Below are 20,075 nucleotides of genomic sequence, written 5' to 3' on the forward strand. Positions count from 1 at the left end.
TCTGAAGGGGACCTATACTGGCAATGTTCAAGGTCTGTCTTTGAGGACTGTCAAGGATGACCTAAAGAGGCCCATAACATTTCGAACAGTACATCCTCAATGCCTGCTTTTGGTAATTGATTAACCATCAAAGATTCCTGAGCAATCCTGTACTACTGGATTGAATACCATCTCTATTCTGCTAAATGCCCTATCTAGTATTATTATGGGTTTCATTCAAAAGGAACCTGAATAGATAAACTCACTAATGTCTTTAGAATGTCACTTATCATGCTGGGGATTGTACCCTGAGATAGCAGGTAGGAGCTTTTCTCCTAGAAAGCTCACAATATGGATGCAGTGATCAGAAAGGTGAATAAAGGCCAAATTTTAGTGAAGTCTAGTTACTAGACTTCTAAGGGGTTTAAGGATAAAACAGCATGAAAAAGAAAAAAAAATGCCAAGCTTCGGTGTGACCTTTTCTTACATCTCTAGCTCTATGTTCTCTCAGAAAGTAGTATAATAATCAATGAGTGTTAAAGAGAGGAAAAGGTTCAGAGTATCTATTTGTGTTGTAGGCGATTAGGAGCAGTATTGCCAATACAATTAAGGGAAAACTATGGATTCCAATTTCAATGAATCATATACTACTTTCCTAGACTGAGACAGGGCCAAACATATAAAAAGCAGTGGTCTTATGGACCCTGTGTGAGAAGTTGCTGGCACACCTGCTTGTGCAATAAATCTCCCTTGGAACATGAAAAACTGTCAACTCTGCCATCCTTGGGGTGCCTGCATATTCAAGGGCTCAGCTGAATATTCATACAGAGGCTTGACACATACTACTATCTTTAGAAGGATGTGACATGTTCACTTCTTATTCAAAGGCAAAGTTCCTCAACGTTTCCAGGTAGTCACTTTTTATGTGTTACCTTTGTGAAACTGAAATAGTTTTTCTAATTATCTATTGCTGCCTGACAACGTATTCTGTTACTTAGTGGCTTAAACTAAAACAACTTAATTTTATGTCGTTATTTTGTGGGTCAGGAATTTAAGCAGGGGTCAACTGAGTGATTCTTCTGCTCCATTTGGTGGTATTCACCTGGGAGGTGGGTTGATATGGAGGGTCCAAAACGGCTTTACTTACATACCTGGCACCTTGGTGGGATGGCTGGAAGGCTGGGCTCAGCTGGACCTTTGACCAGAATATCTACATTTGGCCTCTCCAGCTTGGTAGTCTCAGGTAGTCCAACTTCTTATAGTGGCTCAGGGCTCCCAGGGGGAGTATTCCAAGAGCACCAGGTGGAAGTTGCTGGCCTTTTATGACCTAGTCTGAGAAGTCACATAATGTCACTTCTACTATGCTCTATTGGTTCAAAGCAGTAAAAAACCCACTCATTTTCAAGGTAGAGGGGGCAGAGACCTTACCTCTCAATGGGAAGAGTGTCACAGAATTTGTGGCCATGTTTTAAAACTTCCACGATAGTAAAGAAGAAAAATGACTCCCTGTACTGAATCTTTGACACTGATGACTTAATTTGTTTCCAGGTAGGTACACAAAGTTGATATCACATAATTTTCAATCCATGGAAATGTAGTGTTTTGGGCAAGAGAGATGGGCTGGTACTTTTAGTAGAAAAATTCTTGTTTGCAGTTAAGGAGAGTCCCTGGTGTCTTTATTTTTAATACCAGGGCTGCTAGTGGAGCTTTGATTGGATGAGAGTTTGCCCATTTAGTTGAACCTTGAATCGTACCTGAACACAAAACAGGAAGCCCAAAGTGCCTGCAGGATTTGGATAAAATATGTACTAATGCTCCAACTTGCCATGCTTTTTGGTGGAAGTTCAAAAATTGATTCTTAGTCTGGAAAATACAGGACTGGTCAAAACTGGCTTTCTACTCTGTCTTCTATTTTTGTTATGAAGATATATCATGTATTACTGACATTTTATGTCTCATCTGACAAGGAAGCCAGTCCCTCATTTCCCTGTCTTGTAATAGATCAAAATTAATGGAATGGGTCCTAAAATCCAGTCCTTCAGATGTGTTCTCTAAGGTCCTCCATTAAAGTACAGCTAATTCACATGGCTGAAGAAACAAACCCCACTTGTTGCCTTGGACAGATGCAGTCCCCCAAAAGGTGGTGGGAGACAAAGCTTTGTATATTTCTACCTGCCCACTGAGCAAGGGGTCTGGTTTGGATATGATGTTTTTATATCTCCAGAACCATATCAATGTCGATATTTTTAGTACCTAGACAAGCTGTTCATATCAGCTTCTGAGCAGCTATAGTTAGGTAATTTGAAGACCTGGTCCAGTGTTCTCTGTGATGCTGTAATGCACTCCAAGTTCTGAAGGAACTGTTTTGGTTTTATGACACACCAGGGCAGGACTGGAAATGATTTATCCTGGGATTTATCCTGATCCTCTTACTTCTAATTCATTTGCCTCCCATGAAATGGTTTGCACTTGGTGCAATTGGCCTTTTCATGTATTTTCCATTTCCTTTCTCTTCTCTTTTCCACATATACTTCAGGGCACCTGTGTCTGTTTCTGGACATAACTCTGGATATTTTTCGATTAAAACTCAGATCCAACTACCAGTAAAGTTATGGAGAAATGCTCCTAATGTTCCTTCTCTCATTTCTTCTTAAAGCATTTGATTCTAAGAGACCAATATGGGAAGAAAGACAGTAAGAAAACCCAACAAACCAGCAAACTAGTTTACATTTTGTAGGATGGCGTATTACAAGGAAATGCCCTAGTAACAATGAACCTTGAATCTGAACCTTGCTAATCTAAAAGTTGTTTTTTGTTTTTTTCTTTTTTTCTAGGTACATAATGCTAGTGATTTGCTGATCAAACCCCTGGAAAATTTCCGGAAGGAGCAAATAGGCTTCACCAAGGTACATTTTCTCTACGTGTATAAGATATTTTTTATAGCAGTTGAGTAGGCTAACACTCTTCACTCTTCAGGGACAAGGAGGGTTCATCTTTATAAGAAAACTCATCATCAAAAAAGGTGAGATAATTTGGAATTGGCTCCTGGCTGTGCTTCCGACTAGCTCTGTAACTGTGGACAATATACTCCTTTTGGAGCTTCAGTTTCTCTATCTGGAAAATGAGGAGCTTGATAATAATAGCTATTATTTAAAGACTACTTACTATGTGCTGAGCACTAGGCTGGATGCTTTACATTCATTCTCTAATTACAACAACCCTGTGAGGGTCTGGTATGATCCCTATTTCACAAATGAGGCAGCTGAGGTTTGGACAAGATAAAGGGCATGACCAAAGTTATATAGTTAGTAAGTGACAGAAGCCAGGATTTAGACCTGAGGATCTTTTTAGCTTCAAATCCCATGTTCTTTCCATTAAGCCATACTATTTAGATCTGTACTGTCCAATATGGTAGCTAATAGCTATACAAATAAAGTAAAATTAACAACTCAGTTTCTCAGGCATGCTAGTCACATTTTAAGTGCTCAGTAACCACATGTGGCTAGTAGCTACTCTATTGGACAGTACAGATATAGAACATTTCCGTCACTATAAAAATTTCTCTTGGACAGCACTGTGCCAGATATTCTCAGATTCCTTCCAGCTTGAGCACCCATGGATCTCTCTGATATTTCAGTGTCTCATAAATGGGTACGAATAATTGTCAAATTTATTCTTTTCAGCTAGGTGTGGGCCTATTTTGTGACTTCTAATATGTATGCAGCCTGCGACCAAGATAGTCTACCAGAACTAAATGTAGCATCTTGACCAAGCATCTGGCCCTTTTAGGACTTAGAACACACCATCCAGTGGTTATCATCTGGAATATCATGACAAGTATCAATATCATCCTTGATCCAAACTGATAAGAGAGAGCAGAATAGTGGATGTGCTCTCAATGCCTGATATCATCAGTCAGGTTGACATAGGTGTTATTTGAGTGACTGGCATTCAAGGAAAGTGAGTTTTCTGGAAAGCTCAGTAGTGCTGGATTTCACTTGTTTCATCTGGAGTCTCATTAACATAAATACTTAATTGGGAAAGTATATAGTTGGAGGAGAGAAGAACCTTTAAAATCGCGAGGGTGCTATGAAAATAATTAACTACTTAAGTGACATGACAGTTGTTACATAACACTGAATAAAAAGGATGAAGAAGGACAGATAATGTGAAAACTCTCACACCTGGTTTTCTTTCATTCATGGATGAGACTAGGAAAAAGGAAAGTAAGAATATGCTGCAGTGGTTGACGTTATCTGAGGGAAACGAAACAAATTTCTATTGTATATTTCCTATGTCTCAGGCCTGGGCTGAGGATTTTACATATGCTGTCTTCTTTAATTCTTACAGCAAACTTGTGAGGTATCCATTATCCCAACAAAGAAACTGAGACTCAGAAAGGTGAAATTCCTATCAGTCTTTTTTTTTCCTTCTTCTTTACCAGTGGGGCCAGCCTGCACACCTACAAGGAACGTAACCAACTCTCAGTGTGAGAGTCATTTTCAAGAAACTATCTAGGGCCGGCCCCGTGGCTTAGCGGTTAAGTGCGCGCTCAGCTGCTGGCGGCCTGGGTTCGGATCCCGGGCGCGCACCAACGCACTGCTTCTCCAGCCATGCTGAGGCCGTGTCCCACATACAGCAACTAGAAGGATATGCAGCTATGACATACAACTATCTACTGGTGCTTTGGGGGAAAAAATAAATAAATAAAAAAATTAAAAAAAAAAGAAACTATCTAGAATTATGCTAGTAGTAAAATTTAGGGTAGTTCAAAGAGAACTGAACTATGGACTAGAAAATGTAGCTTCCAGTCTACCCCTGTGTTTTATCAATTTATTGCTTCTCAGTTCCAACACTCCTCAATACCCATTGTATGAAAATGGACAAAATTCCCTTAAGCATCTCTCCTTTTACAGCGAGCAAGATGTTAAGCTTTCTCAGTAGAGGGTGCTGGAGGGATATTGCAGGAAGAAGGGGCTCTCCTGAAGTTTCTGGCTGCTGCTGCACAGTGGGTCAGTAGAATGGGACTGAGATATCCGATGGAGCTCTGACCCAGCAACATACCCAGACTACGTGGTCCCTCAATGACCTTGAAGCCTCTGCCTGGCTTGGTGATAACCTTCCTTCAGGTCTCTTGGTATAGGTCTCTTCCTGAAGGCCTCCCTGCCCGTGTTGTCCCCTAGCTTCCCTCTGTTGGCCCCCCCATGCAGCCCGCCTGCTGACTGAAGGTTTATAACAGAGCTGCTGCTCCCTCCTTCCTCTACCAGCCCCCATACAGCCTGCTTGTGCCATAGGAGGTTCCCACTGAGGAAGGCTGGGCCTGTGAAGCTCACCTGCAACCTAGTGTTCCCGTCCTCTCTCTATACCTCCTGCACTAGTTGCTGATTATTTGCTCCCCATCTGCGCTCTGGAGAGTTGCTTCCTGCTTACTTAGTGACTGCAGACCACCAGGCCAAACCAGTAAACTTATCTGCTCTTCGTGCCTTAAATTATACCTTTTCCAATGAGATCTGAACTTCTTCCAAATTTGTCCTTCCTTGGGGTACCTTCCCTTACCCTTAGAGTACCATATAGAATTTCCTTATATCTTATAGTTACTTTTTTTTAGTTTAATAAGTTTATAGTTTAATAATTCTTTTTTTATTGTGGTAGCATTGGTTTATAACATTATATAAGTTTCTGATGTACATCATTATATTTCAATTTCAGTGTAGATTACATCACGTTCACCACCCAAAGACTAATTACAATCCACCTCCACACACATGTGCCTAATCACCCCTTTCACCCTCCTCCCTCCCCCCTTCCCCTCTGGTAACCACCAATCTAATCTCTGTCTCTATGTGTTTGTTTGTTGTTATCTTTATCTTCTATTAATGAGTGAGATCACATTGTATTTGACTTTCCCCCTCTTACTTATTTCACTTAGAATAATGCCCTCAAGGTCCATCTATGTTATCACAAATGGCTGGATTTTATCCTTTTTTTATGGCTGAGTAGTATTGCATTGTGTATATATACCACATCTTCTTTATCCATTCACCCCTTGATGGGCACCTAGGTTGCTTCCAAGTCTTGGCTATTGTGAATAATGCTGCAATAAACATAAGGGTGCATATATCTTTACACATTGGTGTTTTCACGTTCTTTGGGTAAATACCCCCCAGCACTGGAATAGCAGGATCATATGGTATAGTTCTATTCTTAATTTTTTGAAGGAATCTCCATACTGTTTTCCAATAGTGGCTGCACCAGTTTGCACTCCCACCAGCAGTGTATGAGAGTTCCCTTCTCTCTACATCCTCTCCAACACTTGTTGTTTCCTCTCTTGTTAATTATAGCCATTCTGACGGGCGTGAGGTGATATCTCATTGTAGTTTTGATTTGCATTTCCCTGATAATTACTGATGTTGAACATCATTTCATGTGCCTGTTGGCCATCTGTATATCTTCTTTGGAGAAATGTCTCTTCAGACCTTTTGCCCACTTTTTTAAAAACTGAATTTATTTATTTATTTATTTATTATTATTATTACTATTATTATCTATCTGTCTATCTGTCTATCTATCTATCTATCTATCTATCTATCTATCTATCTATCTATCTATCTATCTATCTATCTATTTATTGAGGAAGACCAGCCCTGAGCTAACATCCGATGCCAATCCTTCTCTTTTTGCTGAGGAACATTGGCCCTGGGCTGACATCCATGCCAATCTTCCTCTACTTTATATGAGACGCCACCACAACGTTGCTTGATGAGCGGTGCCTTGGTGCACGCCTGGGATCCTAACCTGCAAACCCCAGGCTGCCGAAGCAGAGCGTGCACACTTAACCGCTGCTCCACCAGGCTGACCCCCCATTTTTTAATTGGGTTGTTAGCTTTTTTTTTGTTGTTGAGATGTATGAGTTCTTTATATATTTTGGAGATTAACCCCTTATCAGGTATATGGTTTGCAAATATCTCCTCCCAATTGTTAGGGTGTCTTTTCATTTTTTTGATGGGTTCCTTTGCTGTGAAGAAGGTTTTACTGTGATGTAGTCCCATTAGTTTATTTTTTCTGTTGTTTCCCTTGTCCAGTCAGACATGGTTTTTGAAAATGTGCTGCTAAGACTGATGTCGAACAGTGTACTGCCTATGTTTTCTTCTAGAAGTTTCATGGTTTCAGGTCTTACATTCAAGCCTTAATCCATTATGAGTTAATTTTTGTGTATGGTGTAAGATAATGGTCTACTTTCATTCTTTTGCAAGTAGCTGTCCAGTTTACGCAACACCATTTGTTGAAGAAGCTCTCCTTTCTCCATTGTATGTTCTTGGCTCACTTGTTGAAAATTAGCTGTTCATAGATGTGTGGGTTTATTTCTGGGCTCTTGATTCTGTTCCATTGATCTTTGTGTCTGTTTTTATGCCAATACCATGCTGTTTTGATTACTATAGCTTTGTAGTATATTTTGACGTCAGGGAGTGTGATACCTCCAGCTCTGTCCTTTTTCTCAGGATTCCTTTGGCTATTTGGGATATTTTGTGGTTCCATAAAAATTTTAGGATTCTTTCTTCTCTTTCTGTAGAAAATGTCATTGGAACTTTGATAGGGATTACATTGAATTGGTAGATTGCTTTAGGAAGTATTGACATTTTCACTATGTTAGTTCTTCCAATCCAAGAGCATGGAATATCTTTCCATGTCTTTGAGTCTTCATCTATTTCAACAATGTTTTATAGTTTTCAGTGCACAGGTCTTTCAACTGTTTGGTTAAGTTTATTAATAGGTATTTTATTCTTTTTCTTGCAATTGTAAATGGGATTGTATTTTTAATTTCTCTTTCTGCTCCTTCATTGTTAATGTATAGAAACGCAACTGATTTTGTATGTTGATTTTGTATCCTGGAAATTTGCCATTTTCATTTATTATTTCTAAAAGCTTTTGGTGGTTTCTTTAGGGTTTTCTATATCTAAAATCATGTCATCTGCAAATAGTGACAGTTTCACTACTTCCTTTCCAATTTGAATCCCTTTTATTTCTTTTTCTTGCCTGATTGCTCTGGCTAGGACTTCCAATACAATGTTAAATGAAAGTGGTGAAACTGGGCATCCTTGTCTGGTTCCTGTTCTTAGGTGGATAGCTTTCAGTTTTTCTCCATTGAGAATGATGTGAGCTGTGGGTTTGTCATATGTGGCCTTTATTATGTTGAGGTACTTTCCTTCTATGCCCATTTTCTTTAGGGTTTTTATCATAAATGGATACTGTATCTTGTCAAATGCTTTCTCTGTGTCTATTGAGATGTTCATGAGATTTTTATTCTGCATTTTGTTAATGTGGTGTATCACATTGATTGATTTGTGGATGTTGAACCATCCCTGCATCCCTGGAATAAATCCCACTTGATCATGGTATATGATCTTTTTTATGTATTGTTGCATTCAATTTGCTAGTATTTTGTTGAGGATTTTTGCATCATTGTTCATCAGTGATAGTGGCATCGTTTTGATATCAGGGTTATGTTGGCTTCATAGAATGAGATAGAAAGCTTCCTCTCCTCTTCACTTTTTGGAAAAGTTTGAGAACGATAGGTATTAAGTCTTCTTTGAATGTTTGGTAGAATTCACCAGGGAAGCCATCTGGTCCTGGACATTTATTTTTTGGGATGTTTTTAATTACTGTTTTGATCTGATTGCTGGTGATTGGTCTATTCAAATTCTTTATTTCTTCTTGATTCAGTTTTAGAAGGTTGTATGATTCTATGAATTTATCCATTTCTTCTAGATTATCTAGTTTGTTGGTGTATAGCTTTTCATAGTATTCTCGAATAATCTTTTGTATTTCTGAGGTGCTGGTGTAATTTCTCCTCTTTCATTTCTGATTTTATTTATTCAAGCTGTCTCTCTTTTTTTCTTGGTGTGTCTAGCTAAAGTTTTGTCAATTTTGTTTATTTTTTCAAACAACTAGCTCTTAGTTTCATTGATCTTTTTCTGTTGTTGTTTTATTCTCTATTTCATTTATTTCTGCTTTGATTTTTGTTATTTCCTTCCTTCTTCTGATTTTGGGCTTTGTTTGTTCTTCATTTTCCAGTTCCTTTAGGTGTACTGTTAGATTGTTTATTTGAAGTTTTTCTTGTTTGTTGAGGTAGGCCTGTATTGCTATAAACTTCCCTCTTAGAACTGCTTTTGCCATATCCCATAAATGTCGGCATGTCGTATTTTCATTTTCATTTTTCTTCAGGCATTTTTTTATTTCCCCTTTTATTTCTTCATTGACTCAATCGTTGCTCAGTAGCATTTTGTTTAATCTCCACATGTTGGGGGCTTTTCTGATTTTCTTCCTGTAGTTGATTTCTAGTTTCATACCATTGTGATCAGAAGGCATGCTTGGTATTATTTCAGTCTTCTTAAATTTATGGAGACTTGTTTTGTGGCCTAATATGTGATCTATCCTGGAGAATGTTCCATGTGCATTTGAGAAGAATGTGTATTCTTCGTGTTTTGAATGGAAGGTTCTGTACATCTCTACTAAGTCCAACTGGTCTAATGTGTCAGTTAAGGCCAATGTTTCCTTATTGATCTTCTGTTTGGATGATCTACCCATTGATGTAAGTGGAGTGTTAAAAGTGCTGTCCATTTCTATTTTTTGTTCTCTATTTCTCCTTTTATGTCTGTTAATAAATGCTTTATACATTTAACTGCTCCAATATTGGGTGCTTCGATATTTACAAGTGTCATGTCCTCTTGTTGGATTATTCCTTTTATCATTATGTAATTCCCTTCTTTTTTTTAATAATTTTATTTATTTATTTCTTTTTCCACAAAGCCCCAGTAGATAGTTGTATGTCATAGTTGCACATCCTTCTAGTTGCTGTATGTGGCATGTGGCCTCAGCATGGCCAGAGAAGCGGTGCGATGGTGGGAGCCCGGGATCCGAACCTGGGCCGCCAGCAGTGGAGCACGTGCACTTAACCGCTAAGCCACGGGGCCAGCCCTGTAATTCCCTTCTTTGTCTCTTGTTACAGCTTCTTTATTAAAGTCTATTTCGTCTGAGGTAAGTACTACCTCAGCTTCCTTTTCATTGTCATTTGCATGGAGTATCTTTTTCATCCCTTCACTTTCAGTTTGTGAATGTCTTTAGGTCTGAAGTGTGTCTCTTGTATGCAGCCTATATATGTGTCTTGCTTTTTTATCTAATCGGCTACCCTATGTCTTTTGATTGGAGCATTTAGTCCATTAACATTTAAAGTAACTATTGATAAGACTGTACTTATTGCCATTTTTAAATTTTTTTCTCAGTGTTTTGGTGGTTGTTCGCTGTTCCTTTCTTATTCTCTTGCTCTTTTCCCTTGCGGTTTGATGGCTTTCTTTAGTGTTATGTTTGGGTTACTTTCTCTTAATTTTTTGTGCATTTATTATAGGTTTCTCGTTTGAGATTACCATGAGGTTCATATATAATAACCTCTGTATATAGCAGTCTATGTTAAGTTGATGGTCTTTTTAGTTTGACCTCTTTCTAAAAGCTCTGCTCTTTTACTCCCCTCCTCCCACATTTTATGTTTTTGATATCATATCTAATCTCTGTTTTGTGTGTTTGCATCCATTACCCTCTTATCATGGAAATAGATAATTTTAGTACTTTTGTCTTTTGACCTTGATATTACCTTCACAGGTGGTTGATCTGCTACCCCTATTGTATATTTGCCTTTACCAGTGATTTTATTGTTTTTTTTTCATAATTTTCTTATTCCTATTTGAGGTCTTCTCTTTTCCACTTAAATAATCCCATTAGCATTTCTTGTAAAGCTGGTTTTTTGGTGATAAACTCGTTTAGTTTTTGCTTGTCTAGGAAACTCTTTACCTCTCCTTGCATTCTGAATAAAAAGCTTGCCAGATAGAGTATTCTTCTCTGTAGGTTTCTTCCTTTCAGTACTTTAAATATATTGTGGCTTCTACCCTGTAAGGTTTCTGCTGGTAAGTCAGCTGATAGCCTTATGGAGTTTCCTTTATACATAACTTGTTTTTCTCTTGTGGCTTGTAGGATTCTCTGTCTTTTATTCTGGACATTTTAATTATGATGTGTCTTGGTGTGGGCCTCTTTGGATTTATCTTTTTTGGTGCTCTCTGTGCTCCCTGTACCTGGATGTCTGTTTACTTCCTTAGGTTAGGGAAGTTTTTACCTATTATTTCTTCAGATAGATTCTCTTCTCCTTTGTCTCTATCTTCTCCTTCTGGGATGCCTATAACATGGATGTTAGTGTGCTTGATGTTGTCCCAGAGGTCCCTTAGACTGTCCTAACTCTTTTATTTCTTTTTTCTGTTCAGCTTGAGTGATTTGCTCCAGTCTTTTGTACAGCTCACTGATCCATTCTTCTCTATCCTTTGCTCTGCTTTTGAGTCCCTCTAGTGAATTTTTCATTTCCAGTCTTGTATTCTTCATTTCTGATTGGTTCTTTTTTATATTTTCCAATTATTTGTTCATGTTTTCCCTGATTTCATCCATTCTTCTCCCAGGATCAGTGAGCCTCCTTATGACTTTTCATTTGAATTCTTTGTCAGGTGGGTTGCTTATTTCTGTTTCCTTTAGTTGTTTTTCTGGGATTTTGCCTGTGGCCCTGCTTGGAACATATTCCTTTGTCTCCTCATTTTGTGTCTTTCTCTGTGCTCATCTTTGTATTAGGTAGGTCAGCTGTGTCTCCCTATCTTGGAGAGGTGGCCTTATGTAAGGATGCCTTATGAGGCCCAGCAGTGTACTTCCCTCTTGTCACTACTTCCAAATGTTCCAAGGGTGTCCCCTGTGTGGGCTACATGTGTCCTTCTGTTGTGGCATGGTTGCTCTTGCTGCAGGTCCCCTGGGAGGGTATGTTCTCCCCTTGGCCGGATGTTTGTAGTGCTCTGCTGCATGTGTCTGCTATGGTCCTTTCAGTCACTTTATTGGGCATGGGAGCCCCAGCACAGTCTGATGCAAGGCCTAATAGCCCATTCCTATTGCACTTTTTCTATTAAGTGAGTAAGACCCCCAGCATGGCTGGTTGCTAGGCTTAGGGGCTTACAATTGCTGTAGGCCTCCGGCCTGCAAGTCTGCTGACAGCTCTGTCAGGGTTGCAGCTGAGTGGGGCTGGCCTCAGGCATGGGAGCACCCAATTGTTTCAGGCTTTGGATGATGGGGCCGATCCTCTATGTGCCTATTTGAGAAGCACAAGTCTGCTGCAGCTGACAGGCCCCACTGCCTGCAGGGCCACACACCCAGTCAACACTGTTCTGCCCCGTTCTTGCACCCTGACCAACTGAAGCAGACTCAGTTGCTCCACTGCAGAAGCCCGGCACTCTGCACCAATGCAGTCCTGCCCCTTGCGCACACCCTGCTCCACAGAGGCAGACCCAATAACCCGGTTGCGGGGATTCCAGGCACCCCCTCTATGCTGGCCCACAAGTTGCCCAAGGGCTTGCTGTTGGGTGGGGTCACTCCCTCAGGTGGGCTGCCTGCCCTGGAGCTCGATTAAATCAGTGCTCTTGTTGGTGGGGCAGACTACTGTGCTAACAGGCCAGGGGGAGAACTCCCATGACGTCTGCCAACATCTGTGTCAGCATGCCTGTACTAGGTCACAGTAATGCCTGCCGCCAATGTCTCAGTCCCTGGAGAGGTCTCACCTCCCACCAAGATTCTCCAAGAGCCTATCAGGGTAGTCTCTTTTCACCAAAGGACTGTGCACCTCTCTTTCTGGTGATTTCAGTTTGTTTTCTGAAATGGGTGAATTTGTGTGTTGTCCCTTTACGAGCAGGCTGTTTTTCCCTTACGTGTGATAGCTTTTCTTGGGTTATTTCCCATTGTAGTTAACAGCCAGCAAAGCCAGGTATTGTGGCACTTGTCTCAGTTGTTCTGAGTCCAAAAGTTGCTTATTGTGGTAACGCTCCCCTGGTCAGATTCCCCCCTCCTCCTGGGAAGGCTTTGTACCTTAATGTTGCTCCCAGCCAGCTGTGAAGCGTTGCGGCTAGAAGATGGCTTTTTTCTCTCCACAAAAAAATTTCTGCCTCTTCCACCTCAATCAGAACTGTCCTTTTTTGTAGGGGTTGTTTTTAGTTCTCTCTTAGGGGGTAATTGTTTCAAGAGTAGTTGTAAATTCCTTGTGTCCATTGGAGGAGATGAGTTCAGAGTCTGCCCACGCTGCCATCTTGACACTGTCCTCCTATAATTTTGTTGTTTTGTGATGTGTTTATCTGACTTTGATATTCTGATAATGGTGACCTCAGAGAATGAATTAGAATTCACCAGTGAAGCCATCTGTTCCTGGACTTTTTTTTGTTAGGAGATTTCTGATTACTGATTCAATGTTTTTACTTATAGATTTGTTAAAAATTTCTATTTCTTCCTGAGGCAGTCTAGGTAATTTGAGTGTGTCTTGGAACTTGTCCACACACACACGCACACACACACAATATTAGAACTATTAAAGAAGTGCAACAAGGTTGCAGAATACAAGATCAATATATAAAAATAAATTGTATTTCTATACAATCAGAAAATTAAAGCAATCCCATTTGCAGTAGTATCTAAAAGATTAAATTACTTGGGCATAAATTTAACAAAAGAAGAGCAGGACTTGTACATTGAAAATTACAAAACATCGTTGGAAGAAATTAAGGAAGACCTAAATAAATAGAAAGACATCCCATGTTCATAAATTGGAAGACTTATTATTAAGATCATAGCACTCACAAAATTGATCTACAGAATCAGTGCAATCTCTAGCAAAATCACAGCTGACCATTTTGCACAAATTGATAAGGTGACCCTGAAATCCACATAAAAAGGACCAGAATAGAAAATGAAATATTGAAAAAGACTTAAAATTTTTAATTTCAAAAGTTATTACAAAACTATAGTAATCAAAGCAGTGTGGTGCTGGCATAAAGATAGACATGTAGATCAATTGAATAGAACTGAGAGTCCAGAAGTAAACTTATACATTTATAGTTAATTGATATTTTACAAGAATGCCAAAACAATTCAATGGGGAAATAGTCTTTTGAAAAAATGATGCTGGGACTATTGGATATCCACAAGCAAAAGAATGAAGTTGGAGTCATATATCACATCATGTTCAAAATTAAGACTTAAAAATATAAAATCTCTTAGAACAAAGCATAGTTGTAAATCTGAGATTAGGCAACAGTTTCTGAGATAAGACACCAAAAAAACACAAGCAACCAAAGAAAACATAGGTGAATTAGACTTCACAAAATTAAATATGTTTGTGCTTCAAGGGACACTACCAAGAAAGTGCCAAGACAACCCAAAGAATCGGAGAAAAATACTTGCACATGTAGTATTCAGAGTATATAATGAATTCTTGTAACTCAAAAATGTAAATATAAAAAAACCCAATTTGAAAAAAGGCAAAATAATTCAATAAACATTTCTCCAAAGAACATATATACAAAGGGTCAATAAACACATGAAAAGACATTTAACATCATTAATCATTAGGGAAATGCAAATCAAACCACAGTGAATGCAACTTCACACCCACAGGGTTGGTTATAATCAACAAGACAGATAAGGGTTGGTGAAGATGTGGAGAAATTGGAATTCTCACTCATTGCTGTAAGTAATGTAAAATGATACACTTGCTTTGGAAAATAGTTTGGTGGTTCCTCAAAAAGTTAAACAGAGTTACCATATGACTCAGCAATTCCACTCCTATGTGTATGCTGAAAAGAATTGAAAACATGACCACAGAAAATCTTTTACATGAATATTCATAGCAGCAATATTCATAACAGCCAAAAAAGTGGAAATAACCCAAATGTCCATCAACTGATGAATTCACAAAGAAAATGTGACATATCCATACAATCAAATATTATTCAGCCCTAGAAAGGAATGAAGTGCTGACACATGCTACCACATGATGAACCTTGTGTGGGAGATCAAAATTGGCCACACTGAAATATATCTCTTTACCTTGATTATTTTCTCTGACAGACATTTGACCTCCCCCAAACTGCCTAAAGAATTTAACATAGAAGACCTGTTCCAGGAAGGAGTTACTATCATATGATGGCTGTAATAGAATGTAAAAGAGATGTTGCAATAGGAAAGGCACCAACAAGCCCATCTTATCAAAAATTCTGTCTCTCCCAGGCCACATTCTCTAGGTGGCCCTGCAAAGAGTCACCAGACAAACATTTACATTTATAAGGGAAATCTCCATTTGTAAAAGTATCTCCCTCTCTGTATTGGGAAGTGGGGGTGGCCTTATCTCTGGAAACTCTTTTTAGTATGGAAGGAGAGGACTTAAATCTGCATACCCTTGATTACTGTGATTTCTGTCTCCCTTCTGTCTTCCTCCCCACCCCCAACATCCTCCTTTGTCTTTAGCTGAAGAGAGTAATTAGGATGAGAATCTCTGCCATTTTGTTGAGAAAATCAGTTTCCCTGGTTTCTCCCATGTATACATGTTATTAAACTTGGTATTATTTTCTCCTGCTAATCTGTCTTTTAATTATCTGGCCAGCCATAAGAACCTTAAGGGAAAGTGCGAAGGGGGATTCTCCCTCTTCCCTGACACTTGAAAACGTGCTAAATGTAAGAATACGGTCACAAAAAGCCACATATTGTATGATTTAAGTTATATGAGATGTCTAGAATAGACAAATCTATAGAGACAGAAAGTAAATTGTGATTTTTTTAGGGAGGGTGAATGGGGAATGACTGCTAATAGGTGTGGGGTTTCTTTTTGAGACGATGGAAATATTCTGGAATTAGATAGCAGTGATGGTTGCACAAATTTGTGAATATACTAAAAACCAATTAATTGTCTACTTTAAAAGTTAAATTTTATGATATGTGAATTATATCTCATAGTTTTTATTTAAAAAAACAGAAGTGGAGGAGAAAGTGACCTGCAGAACTTTTTCTGTTTCTAGAGAAGTCGTTTTCTGGCTCCCGTGCTTTCTTCAAACAACTGCTACTCTAAATAGATTCAGCAGCTGGAGGAACAGTTTGCTCTACCTATCTTTTGTGTGAAAATCTCTATCTCCTATGTTTTGGTGTCTGAGTTGGAGTAGGGCTATAGACCTACTTGAGTTTTATTCACAAGCCTCCTGAATTATTTGTAAGCCTCTTGAGTTTAATTTCTCCCACGATCATCTGGGCTCTATTTGACTGTGTGGAATAAATCAGATAGAGCTTTATATTATGTCACCTTGGATATGTTAGTTCACCTTTTTTAAACCTTAATTTCCTTTACAATATCTACTTCTCAGGGTTGTAAAGACTAAATTAGATAATGTATTTTGAGTACCTAGCACTCTGCTGGCCAGATGTAGGCCTCAGTTAATGTTAGCTTCCTGTCTACTTCTTTCCCTCTGGTAAAAAGCACATTCCTTACAGGTCGGTGGTCACTCAGCTCTGTCTTGGCTTCCTGCCCAGCTATAAATTGCCTCTAGAAATAAACCATGGTGAGGTGTTTATTTTTCTTTTTATCTGTGTGTCCCTTGCTGTGCCTCTTCTAGTACCTGGCACACTGTAGGTGCTCAGTGAGTTTGGATTTCCTATGAGGCAACAGAAATCTTGCACATGGATTTCCCAGCATGGTGCTGAGAGGATTGCAGAGTGTCAGCATTAGTCTGGGACAAAGGAGCATTGTTAGTGCTCCTTTGGAGGCTGTGTGACTTACAGTTGTACTGAGAGGCAGAGAGATTAATTAAATTTCATACTTGAGGAGAGTGATGGCTGAGTCTTCCATCCCCCATAAAGCTTTTCAGCTCTTGCTTTCTGGCTAAACCTTCCAGGATTTTTTCCTCATCTTTAAATATGCAGTAATGAAATTCTTAAACGATACCAGAGAACTCATCATTCACAGAGGCAGTCCTGAGTTCCTATTACCTTGGAAATGTTTTACTTATTATTAGGCTGTCTAAATGCATTGTAGATTAACCTTTTAAAGGCATATATTTAGTTCACTACTGTTTTTCTTATTCCTCCTTTAAAAAAATGAATGAATAGTTAGTGTATGCCAGTAATATTGGGGAGAAGAAAAATTACCAGCATACAGGCCCATTTTAGGTGTCATTCTTTGAGCTGCAGCTCCCAGAGCCTTCAGCTGTACCAGTAGGAACTGCCCTTTGTGTAGGTAGAATGGTTCAGGGTATATTTTAGGAAGTTGAAACTGCTGAGACCAATGTAAAAGCAAATTCTCTCTTGCTTTTATTTTTCTTCCCAGGAGCTAGAGAGATTGGTCACATGAAACCTGATGCTGCATCCTTCATTCTCAGTTCTGAGCAGACTGAATTAAAACTAGACATCTTAATCTGTGCCTTCTCTCCCATGTCTAGGAGCGGAAAAAGAAATTTGAAAAGGATGGCGAGAGGTTTTATTCCTTGCTGGATCGGCATCTACATCTGTCTTCCAAAAAGAAAGAATCTCAGTTACAAGAGGTATGTTCAAAAAGCCTGTCCCCGCCTTCCATTGCCAGCTATGCCTTGATAACAGTAGCAGCTTCCTATTGCAAGGCTTTCCTCATACCCTGCTGAGGCAGGAACCATGTATGATAGTAGTGATTGCAGGTTAAACCCTGGCCTGGGACTCAAGAGCCCTGAGTTCTCAAGCCAGCTCCTCCACTCACTCATGGTGTGATTTTCAATAAGATATTTCCTTTTGGCCTCAGTTCCCCTATCTGTTGAGGGAGGAGTGGTACTCAGTGATCTCTAGAGTCCCTCTCAGTTCTAAGTTTCTGGTTCCAGATTCTACACAAGGATAGAGTTAAACTAGTGTTGTGAGGATAAAGTTAAACTAGTGTTGTATTTGATAGATCAGGAACAGATCTTCTACTTTTTTCCCCTGAGGTATTCCAGCATTAGCTTTTTTTTTTGGTCCTGCACTGGGACTACAGCTTACATGGGACTTGCAGTGACTTCAGGTCAAATAAGGCACGATTTGGTGAATGCCTACTAAGTACCAGGCACTATGCTGGGTGCAACAGGACTACAGAGACAATAAGACATGCTTCTGTCCCTCCTGCAGTTTACAGTTGGGATGCTAAAATAAGAATACATGTGACTCTTATACAAGTAGAATTTTTCACATACTTTAATGTGTATGTGTATGTGGTGTCCTTATAGGTGTGGGAAAGTGTTTGGAGAATAAAAAGTTACATTTGGATATGGAGAATTGGCTTTGTGGAATAATGTTGCCCTTCCAAGTTGAGGTGGTCATTCAATAGTAGGTAAACTTTTTGACAGATAGAAATGGAGAAATGAACCTTTTAAGTGAAGGACAATGGTTCCACGGATGAAAAACATAGAGTATGTTTGGTAAAAGATTTGACCAGAATTTACATTACTATTAGAGGGTAATGAAAGACAAGATAGGATCAGGCAAGTTGAGGCCATATTGTGGAGTAATAGGCTCAAGAGTTTGTATTGAATTCTGGGAGAATCATTGAAGGCCTTTTGTTGTACAAGCAATCTGAGTAGAATTCTATTTTAGGAATCTTAAAGTGGCTGAGGTTATAGGATGAATTCGATCAGGGAGAGACTGGAAGCCAGAAAGCCAGTTTAGGAAACTATTGCAATGATCTAGGGGAGAGGGTCTGAGTCAGAAGAGTGGCACTGGGGAAGGGAAGGAAGGAAGTAATTGATTAAGACTATTTTAAACGTAAGAATGAATCTGTGTGTTGGATAAAAGATCCAGTAAATATGGAGATATTGAAGATCCAAGTATGAAAAGAGATACCTGATTGAATAAGGTCATAGACATGAGCTAAGAATGTTGTGTGAAATCATCTTGTCCAAGGTCACACAGATTGTGGCGAAGCTGAAGCTCATCTCCTGACACCTGATTTAGTGAGTATCCGTCACATCATGTGAGGTGTTTAAAGGTGATGAGTGGTGGATGGAGTTAGTGTGGAAAAGGCGAAGGACTACTTCTCTTCCAGAAACTGAAATGAAGTACTAGTCTGGGGTCTTCTGCCATTTTCATTTTGCACACTTTTGTTTTCTTCCTTTTCCATCTATTCTGTGCCAGGTTCCTATGCAGAAAAGAGTTAACATAACAGGCCTGAGACTACTGTGCTTAGAAATGTCTGCTTACAGGATTAGCTTTAGGCTGGTGTCTGGGAACTTGGCTGGTAAAAAGTCCCTACACTGATATAAAAGTTTCCCTAAATGGTAAGAATGACTCACTATGCCTAAAATGCCTGTACAAACAATGTGGTTTATGCTTAACACCTTATTTTCTTCTGGGAGTCTGGAGTTTTAGTACATGCTCAGCAGAGGGTGCCTATGTACAGCCCCCAGTAAAAACTTAGGACGCTCAGTCTCTAATGATGTTCAACATCAACATCATTCCCTGGTAGAAAACATTTCATGTATGTTGTCATAACTTTTTGTTGGAGGAATCAAGTGTGTCCTCTATAACTGCACTAAGAGAGAACTCTGGGAAGCTTGAACCTAGTTTCCTCTGGACTTCACCCCATGTATCTTTTCCCTTTACCGATTTTGCTTTGTAGTCTTCTACTCAAATAAATCTTGGCCATGAGTATGACTATATGCTGACTCCTGTGAGTCCTCCTCGATGATTACCAAACCTGGGGGTTTGGAACCTTGGTCACAATCCAAACTTTTCTCTTTTGGAGGCTTTTGCAGTGAAAGCTTCTGGAGCATCCTAGCAGTTTGATACTGTATGGAGATGTCCCAGGTGACTTTTCCTAATGAGCAAGGATGCAGCCTTTGTATCTGTTCAATGAAAAATAAGCAGGAGGACCTTGGTTCAGTCACTGTTTTTAATGTTGAGACTTTATTTTTTGGAGCAGTTTTAGGTTTATAGAAAAATTGAATGGTAAATACAGAGAGTTCCCATATATACCTAATCCCCTGCATATAGTTTCCTCTATTATTAGCATTTGCATTAGTGAGGTACATTTGATAAGCCAATGTGTTGTACATTCTATGGGTTATGACAAATGTATAATGACATGGATCTAACATTATGCTATCATACAGAGTAGTTTCACTGGCCTAAATAATCCTGGGGCACTACTTATTCATCCCCTCCTTTCCACACCTCCCAAAACCCTTGCAACTAGTGACCTCTTAACGGTTTCCATATTT

At 39.3% G+C, this 20,075-nt stretch overlaps 1 protein-coding gene across 4 annotated transcripts in view; it reads left to right on the forward strand.

Moving 5' to 3' along the window:
* Positions 1-20,075, forward strand: part of OPHN1 (oligophrenin 1) — a 581,757-nt gene that overhangs the window by 216,507 nt on the left and 345,175 nt on the right. For all 4 annotated transcript variants that reach the window (XM_087427121.1, XM_004439895.3, XM_087427120.1 and 1 more), the window contains 2 exons: positions 2,814-2,885; positions 17,301-17,402. In XM_087427121.1, coding sequence (XP_087283247.1) covers positions 2,814-2,885; positions 17,301-17,402 — 174 coding nt within the window. The remainder of the gene's footprint in view (positions 1-2,813; positions 2,886-17,300; positions 17,403-20,075) is intronic.

This window comes from Ceratotherium simum, chromosome X, assembly GCF_057802395.1.
Source record: "Ceratotherium simum simum isolate JZ-2026a chromosome X, ASM5780239v1, whole genome shotgun sequence".
NCBI lineage: Eukaryota > Metazoa > Chordata > Mammalia > Perissodactyla > Rhinocerotidae > Ceratotherium > Ceratotherium simum.